General features: G+C 40.7%; 2 protein-coding genes across 2 annotated transcripts; one reads left to right on the top strand and one right to left on the bottom strand.

The window, feature by feature from the left end:
* Positions 1-742: 742 nt before the first annotated feature.
* Positions 743-1779, bottom strand: LOC114517484 (death-associated protein 1-like). Its single transcript, XM_028537222.1, has 3 exons — positions 1624-1779; positions 1372-1495; positions 743-1026 (listed from the first exon to the last, which is right to left on the bottom strand). Exons 1-3 carry the CDS (start codon positions 1667-1669, stop codon positions 864-866), a joined length of 333 nt encoding a protein of 110 aa, XP_028393023.1. The 5' UTR covers positions 1670-1779; the 3' UTR covers positions 743-863.
* LOC114517481 (uncharacterized secreted protein ARB_06907-like) lies at positions 1639-7951 on the top strand. The gene is made up of 10 exons (XM_028537217.1): positions 1639-3613; positions 3759-4348; positions 4656-4917; positions 5248-5446; positions 5727-5970; positions 6184-6321; positions 6514-6720; positions 6817-6966; positions 7075-7305; positions 7568-7951. The coding sequence occupies exons 1-10, from the start codon at positions 2829-2831 to the stop codon at positions 7858-7860; spliced, it is 3099 nt and encodes a 1032-aa protein (XP_028393018.1). The 5' UTR covers positions 1639-2828; the 3' UTR covers positions 7861-7951.
* The last annotated feature ends 17 nt before the right edge of the window (positions 7952-7968 follow it).

Raw genomic sequence — 7968 nt, 5'->3', positions numbered from 1 at the left:
TATCAGCGTTCGAAGCATTAAAGGATTTGTTTTTATTAAGCTGAATATCGTTCTCGCCACAGCAGGTAGTTAAGTAGACATTGCGTCTAAATGCAAGTTCACACGCTTCCGAAACAATTGAAGCTAAATATGGAAAACGACTGGAGGAAATTGTTACAGAGTTGAAGGTCTAGAAAACTGTTCGGTCAGATTCGTCAGAATAACTCGTCTTGCGTAAAATAGCTACATTTAAGTACAACATGCCTGCCGCATTCATCATAAACGGATTTGATTTTTTTTATTTCATTAAATTGTCATTTGTACCGCTTTGTAAAACGTTTATAACATATATTTTGAAAATGTTGCAATTTTCCTGCAAGTTTATAAATAGGGGCATATTCCCTATCCATGGTCCCCATCCCACTGTTCCTGCACCTGTCCTTTGGCACCTTCAGAAGATGAAATATGATATAGCAATTTGCTGAACAATTGATCAATAAAATGGCTTTCACAGAGTTTTGTTTGCCTAATCCCTATTTAAAGGCAATCACCAACCACAGACAAGTAAAATAATTTGGCATTTGGCAGAGTTAACTACTACAAAGTAGATGCATTTGCACTGGTCTATTTAAGGCAGTACCTGTTAGTGTTTCTTTTTCGAAACATTGACTGCCAATAGACCTGCCATTGTGTAAAAACATTTTGTTCCAATAATATATATATATATATATATATACAACTTTCACTAAATAGTTCTTGGAAATTCATTGCTTTAACATGTTTATTTCAACTCAATTTTAAATACACAACACAATAGTTTTGAATCATTCATAGCATTTCTCATAGCATCTCATAAAATTAAATGTTTATTTTAAAATTCAAATTCACTGTTTCCTTGGCTGTTGTATTGAATGCTGATGGCTGTGTTGCTTAGGGGTTTTCTCAACAGTCGGTTGAGGTTTATCATGATAGTGCTTGACAGAATCCGGTTTTGATACTTCGTTAACTTTCACTTCTGCTCCTGAAACCAGCATTTTGCTGGCTGGCCTACAAATGTAAATTATGCAGTGATTAAATTTTTGAAGCTAGTTTTGTGCTTTAAATAACCCATAAAACTAATAATAATTGGCTCCTTGGATAATAGCTGATAGGTCAGAGCCTGGGGAGAGGACTTTCGAACTACATCAAGAACTCCCCCCTGAATATATGAGAAAACTCTCTATCAGTTATTTATAAAATATGTTTATCCAGGGGGAGAAAGCAATAAACTCGTTAAACAATTAACGAACACATGGCATGATAATTGCAAAACAACAGGTCTTACAAATCTTAAATTGGAATTATAACATCTCATTCCTTCAAATGAGGCAAAATATTTGTAAATAAACCTACTTCTCTTCAACACCCTCTGCGATTTGTTCTTCCTCCATAAATTTCTTGTCTTCTGCCTTCTGCTCGGGCGTTTGCTGGTGCTGTGGATGTGCCTTCGTTGTGATTCTCATCCCGCCTGCTTTGACTGAAAATCGTAACAATTATTATGAAAGAGGACCTTGTACTTAACCTTGTGAGCTGAGCCCTGGCACGATTTTGAACGCAAACTTATAACATCAAAAAGTCATAAATTTCGCATCAAATTGCACCTACCAGCCGGCGGATGACCGCCCTTCAATTCCTTCGCTTCGCTAGACATATTCTGTATGAAATTCTTTTAAAATCGCTTCGAAACTATCAACTATTTCTAATTTTTTCAATAATTCCAAGTGTACGTAGAACTAGAATATTTTTTTCTCGAAGCAGTTGTGCAAACACGAGACACACGCGTGGGTCCCACGCGCTGTGTACTCGAACTCAGACCATCGATGAAACATCACGGATACGGGATGATCTGGGACTTCAAGAATTGTGAAACTTATTTGGACAGCGTCTGCAAATTCCCTGTTTCATAAAATATCTGTCCGAAATTTTTTAAAATTTTGATTTCAAATTGCTTTGAAATGTTAATCGTATTCTATATGGCAACAATGGGATCCTACATTATTTCAATTTAAATTTGACACCACCAATTCTTGGCAACACCACTAGAGACTATAAGTAAGAGACTAAGTAGACTTGCAACACTCTGACATATCACCATTGACATATCACATTATTATTCGAGTATTGCCGCTAGCGTTGTGCCCATAAGCGTCTGTTTAGACTGTCCTACAAAATATCAAAGACAGCGGGGAAGGTTAAATGCTGCTCCTATTGACAATGATATGCTTCTAATCTTGACATAAACTCAATTACGTGAGATCAAATGGCCGTTTAGAAATCATTAATCTTCCTTAATTCGAAATTGAGGCGGGATTGTCTACGCACGCATGCCGCCTGTAAATTAGCATTAGTTGCGCTTTCAGATTGCGCATTTCCCTCGACGTCCCGAGACGGATATTATTTTCGTTTGAGCTGGTACAAAAGAGATTTTTTTCATTTCAAGAATCTGATTTGAAAACGGATAACCCTTTCGAAAGCATTTCAGTTTTCTTTTGGTAAAACTCCAAATGTCACTACTAGAATTCCGACGACTCTTGAAATCTGAGAAGTGCTAAGCTGTCTTCAGAGAGCATGAAAAATGATTTATGACTATCTCAATACGCCAGCCATGTTTTGTATCCACGAACCTTGTTTCATTGTTGTCGAATTCGATCGAGTTAAGGCGCGTTGTAATATTCATATCGCGTGGTCTAATGGCTCGAAATTTGTACCTTACATAAAAAGTGAACCTTCGGCTATCTATAATCCGCCGTAATAGTATTTGTATTAACACTTAAATTGTCTGTACTATCCGCTAAATCCTTTGTTTGAAAATGCTAATGGTGGGATCGTGTGAACGCTTTAAAGAAATGTTTTCCTGTCGAACGCTTTTAGCTTTCTTGACTTTACAAACGTTTTGTATCCGTGTGACATTATGCCAAAATAAAAAAGCTCTCTACAAGAACATTGAGGATGATATTAAGAGGCTGAAGGCAAATAAAGCGAAGTGTACCAAAGCGGATTTGAGCAACATCCTACGATTAAAATGCGAGGACAAATTGGACAAGGCGATGCTGTGCATTGGAGAGAAATTGTTATCAAATAAAGACCAGGGAGAATTATGGACGCATCTAGGGGAGATATACTATAGACAAGGAAAGAGAACAAGGGGTAATAAGTGCTTCAAAGAGGCAGGTAGAATCGATGGTGAATTCACAGGGCAAATAACCCTGTGGTATTTCATTGGACCGTTTCAAATTGGCAAGGCCGAAATCGACGGCGACCCGTTGGAAAGTTTCGGAGGAATTGGGAAAATATTGTGTCAAAGATATGGGAAAGATTTCCAGGCCTATTCAGAACTGGCCCCTCAGGGCATCGTGAAATGGAGCACAATCGAAGCGACGCAAGATAGGGTTACCGTGGATCCGAAACTTGATAACTGGGATACGCTTGTTTTTCATCTTGACTCGAGCGCGGTTCTGGAGTGGCAAGGCTGGCTTGTTGGAGATTTCAGAATCAATAGTGAGATGACTGCGCTAATACGTTGTGACGGAGTTAGTACAGTGTATCTTGACGAAACTATGCTGGCCGGAGATGTTTATGTGAATGTAAATTATTGGTAAGTATGAGTCAAGCAACTGAACGGTCTGAACCCAATATCCATCCACATGATCCAAACAATATCCCTAATTCACCCTAGCACTCCTTCTTTAATCCTCAAGACAGTTCGAAGGGAGTCCATTTAACATTTGCTCGTGTTTCAGGTATCCCGTTCATTTGAAACCTGGTTTCCACTCGGTTCTACTGCGTGCCAGAGAGACAGGAAACATGAGCTTTTATTGCAAATTGAAACCGGCGGATGAATCTCCACCATTCAATATTCACCCGGTGATCACCCCAGACCTGGTCGATGGTCGCATTTTCAGCAACCATGTGTCCATTCCAGTCACAAACCACCATCCGTCCAAATGGCTGACGCTCACCAAATTGACTGTGGTATCACAAAATGGCGGACCGAACGTTGCCTTACATCTTGACCAAACTCAAACCTTGACCGTTGCTCCCGGTCAGATTCGTTCAATCATTGCCACGCTTACGTTTAAAAGCGTGAAACTGAAGCCATCCTCGTGTTCTGCGAAAGATATCCAGGGATTACTGCAATTGAAGTCCAGTGACGGTTCAAAAGTGCAAAACCGCTTCACGATAAAATGTCGTTCAAGACACGAGCCATTCTTGTTTACCTTCATCGACCACGATGGCTCCGTGCAGCGGGCTGCGACTATCTTTCCAATCGTCGACGATGAAAGAGTTACATCACGGACGTATCCTGTACTCCTAACTCTTCATGGAACAGGTAAACTATTCTGCCTCTGCCTACCAATGTTTTTGTTCACAACCCAAGAGCCAGTTTTACCGGCGAGACTTCCAAGAATTGCCTGGTTCAAATCCCCCTCAGTCTCTTTTCTCATCCACTCAATAACATTTCAATCATTTTTCGTATAACCAAACCATCTCGTTAGACCCTCTGCGCATAAAACAACATTTTACTAATCATGCCAGGTTCCTCATCTACGGTAAAATTATTACGGAGGTTTGCCTAAATCAAACTAAATTAAATTTGTTAATATTGATCCATTAGATCAAAATATTTGTTTCTTCAGGGTCTACAGCCCAGACTCATGCCGAAGCATACAAGAGAAAGGAGGGAGGGGAGGATCGATGGATATTTGGGGTTGAAGGACTGTGGACACTAGCGCCCTCCAGGCACGGTGATCACAACTGGGAAGGCCCAGGCGAGCTCACAGCTATGACGTCATTGCAAAAACTTGCGGAACTCACGCGCGAACATGATTGGATCAACGCGAAGGCTAATAATAAGGCGGTCGTGTTTGCTGGTCATGCCATGGGTGGTCATGGAGCTTGGTAAGGATTGTTAGGGTCTTATAGATTGTTATCCCTTGTTGTACCATGAAAACACTACAGTGCTTGTTGCCTATTGTTTATGTTATGAATCTTGTTAGTTTTAACGAGTCTGAGGTAGTAATTTCATGTCTTGAATCAACGAATATTATCAATCCCAACTTTAATCCTAAATCTGAGCCTAACTCTTACTTCTTACCCAACTACTAACAATAAAGGAATAGATTAAGGTTAATCTTCGTATACTCCACATGGAATTAATACAGGGTTTAGAGTGGCACGTTTCGATCCATTAAATCCACCTGATCATAATCTTCAAAATCTAATATCCAGGCAACTTTCTTCACATCATCCCGACATCACCCTAGCTGTTGTTTCAATAGCTGGTTGGATCAGCAAAGAAAATTATAGACAGTGGAATACGTTCTTCAAGGTTGATATCAGCGTCAGCCACACGGACTCCAGTTTAAAACATGTATTAGAGACTTGTAATGCTGAAAATGATGTTGGAAAACTTGTGCCTAATTTAAAGGTACGTGATAGCTGTTCTTTATTTGACAGTTGCAAATTGCTCAGAGGTATAAGTTCCCTTTTGTGAACATCCGTTAATTATTCACAATTATCCAAAGAGAAAAAGTAGCTCGTTGGTGCAAATAGATTGGTGCAATCTATGGCATAATGTCATTTCTAGAAAGCCATCGGTTCACAAGGCACAAGTAATGACTAACTTACGTCATTAGATAAACTCGAAGTATACCCCCCCCCCCCGTGGTGTTGAATTCATGGTATAATGTCTACATTCCTTCCCCTAGGGTATTCCAGTCATGATCCGCGTCGGAGCAAGGGACGAGATAGTGCATCCGTATTTTTCAAGGCGGATGTTTCGGCTATTGAGAGAGCAAAGCAATATCGTCACATATCACGAATTGCCGGATAAGAGTCACTGGTGGTGGGATACCTACAGCAAGAATGACGGAGGCGCGGTGAACGATCGAGATATGAGAGAGTTCCTTGTAAATCACTCCAAGTTCGCCATCACTAAAACCTCCAGGCCAGGTTAGCCATTAATATCCATCATGATAAAAAACTAGTGCATGAAGTAACTTAGTCAAGGTCGAATATACTCGACCTTGGTGATTAAAAATTAGTCAAGGTCGAATATACCGGAATATGGTATACTCGACCTTGGTGATAAAAATGTTAGTCAAGGTTGAATATAATAGGTGTAATGGGTATACTCAAACTTGACTTTAACTTTCTCTTCAACAGCATGCCCAAGAACTGAACAAGGAATACCATGTGAAAACGAGGGGGCTTTGAAATATTCTTCACTCCATGCTCCAGACCGAAATCTCGCGGGTTCCGGAGAATTTATACTTACATTGTTCAATCCCGCAAGTTCCAAAGGTGAGCTAACAGATTAACGTTTATGCTTTCTATTATAGTTATCTTCGTGGAAATCTAGCAAGAACCATCTCTTATTGTTCCAGTTCTACTACAATCTGATACAGTTCTACTACTGGAGGAAACTTCAGCCATATCCCTCACATGATAGCAGATAATTCCTTATTGATAGATATCTCTAAACTCTTCATTTAGGGGTTCGTGGAGTCAGGGTTTTGCAACAGGCGACCCCGTTTCGAAAAACAACTGTTCGGATTCAATTCACGGGGTCTAACGTTACCATGGTTACATCAAACGTGATCAGATTAAGATTCACTGAGCCCACAATCTCCCCAGTTCGCTGGACAGAGAGAGGAGGAGTCTTTGTGGATGGGATTCAAATTTCAGTCGATAGAAAAAACGGTATGTCTCTGGCGGTCGTGTGAGGTTTCCACCGATATGCGGTTCGTCTTTTCTTCGATGCTTTTTATCCACGTTCGTTGCATATTTTTTCACTAGGTAATGTGTTTGACCTCTGCAAAGACGGGAAGAGACATTGGAGGGTATGTGAGGTTTCCGGTGAATGTTTTGAGTCTGAAACACAACGAGGTCCCCTCAATCATGGTCCCGCAGGACGTATTGCTGAACAACCACTGCTTATCATTGTTGGTAGGTTGGAGTGTTGCGAGGGGATATTTGGAGGGGGATGGGGAGGGGTCATGCAGGGACATTTCCAGCCCAACCATGTCTTTATTTCTGTTAATGCATAATCTCCAGGAACATCGAGAAAGAGTCACACAGCTCAGGCGTTACTTCAGATGGCCGTCTATATCGCTAGCACATATTACCTCACCTCGCATGCGACTGTTCCAATAATTCGAGCCAAAGATATTGTTGACAGCAATATTCGTGATCACAACCTGATTATCGTTGGCGAGCTTTCTTTTACTGCTACCTACTTGGAGAGGATCCCGTTGAGGGTTGACAAGGGCAGTTCGATTAATTTAGGTAAGACTGTTCTAGTTGTGCTTATTAATGTTTCACTCCTGCACGAAATGTCCAATATAACATGAACATTTTCAGACATGAATCTCAGAGGATATTAAATACCAGTATCCATGCACTGGCAACGTTTCTTGCAAGAGATTTACTTATGAAAATTCCGGCTGTAATTCTCTGGAAATTTTGACAATCTTGACTGGTGCTAATAAACGCCCTTCCAACTTGCTTCATGCAGGACCTCAATTAGGGAAATTATTTTCATTTTTAGGCAATTGTGTCTTTCAATCGTCAGATATGGGTGTACTCTCCCTAGTCCCTCATTCCAGATCACGGCTGGCCTTGGTTATCACAGGTACATCATTGTCTGCCATTCGTAACGTCGTAAGTTTAGCAACGCCCACTGTCCCACCCATGGTTAGATCGCCTTTTTCTAACCTCGTACCGGATTACGTCATAACCGGCCCCGATTTTAAGGCACGGGGACCAGGTGGCTACTTGTGTGCAGGTTTCTGGGGCAACAGCTGGGAATATCGAAGCGATATTTCCTCCTGCGCGTGTTGAAATAATACTAACTGATCTAAAATGAAAGCTGGATTAAATATGGCTTCCTTTCGCCCATAACAAATATCCTACGGGCTTTTTCACCGCAGTACACAAATTTTCAGAAAT

Source organism: Dendronephthya gigantea, unplaced genomic scaffold (assembly GCF_004324835.1).
Source record: "Dendronephthya gigantea isolate DGI-Jeju-01 unplaced genomic scaffold, DenGig_1.0 000009F, whole genome shotgun sequence".
NCBI classification, from domain to species: Eukaryota; Metazoa; Cnidaria; class Anthozoa; order Malacalcyonacea; family Nephtheidae; genus Dendronephthya; species Dendronephthya gigantea.
This window is presented reverse-complemented; position numbering and strand designations above follow the sequence as displayed.

Excerpts from the sequence above, each read along its gene's own strand:
- LOC114517484 (XM_028537222.1), bottom strand. The coding sequence starts at position 1,669 with ATGTCTAGCGAAGCGAAGGAATTGAAGGGCGGTCATCCGCCGGCTG. Across the intron at positions 1,496-1,623 it reads GGGCGGTCATCCGCCGGCTG|TCAAAGCAGGCGGGATGAGA; the intron begins GTAGGTGCAATT and ends TACGATTTTCAG. Across the intron at positions 1,027-1,371 it reads GCAGAGGGTGTTGAAGAGAA|GCCAGCCAGCAAAATGCTGG; the intron begins GTAGGTTTATTT and ends TTACATTTGTAG.
- LOC114517481 (XM_028537217.1), top strand. The coding sequence starts at position 2,829 with ATGCTAATGGTGGGATCGTGTGAACGCTTTAAAGAAATGTTTTCCTGT. Across the intron at positions 5,447-5,726 it reads AACTTGTGCCTAATTTAAAG|GGTATTCCAGTCATGATCCG; the intron begins GTACGTGATAGC and ends TCCTTCCCCTAG. Across the intron at positions 7,306-7,567 it reads GGGCAGTTCGATTAATTTAG|GCAATTGTGTCTTTCAATCG; the intron begins GTAAGACTGTTC and ends TTTCATTTTTAG.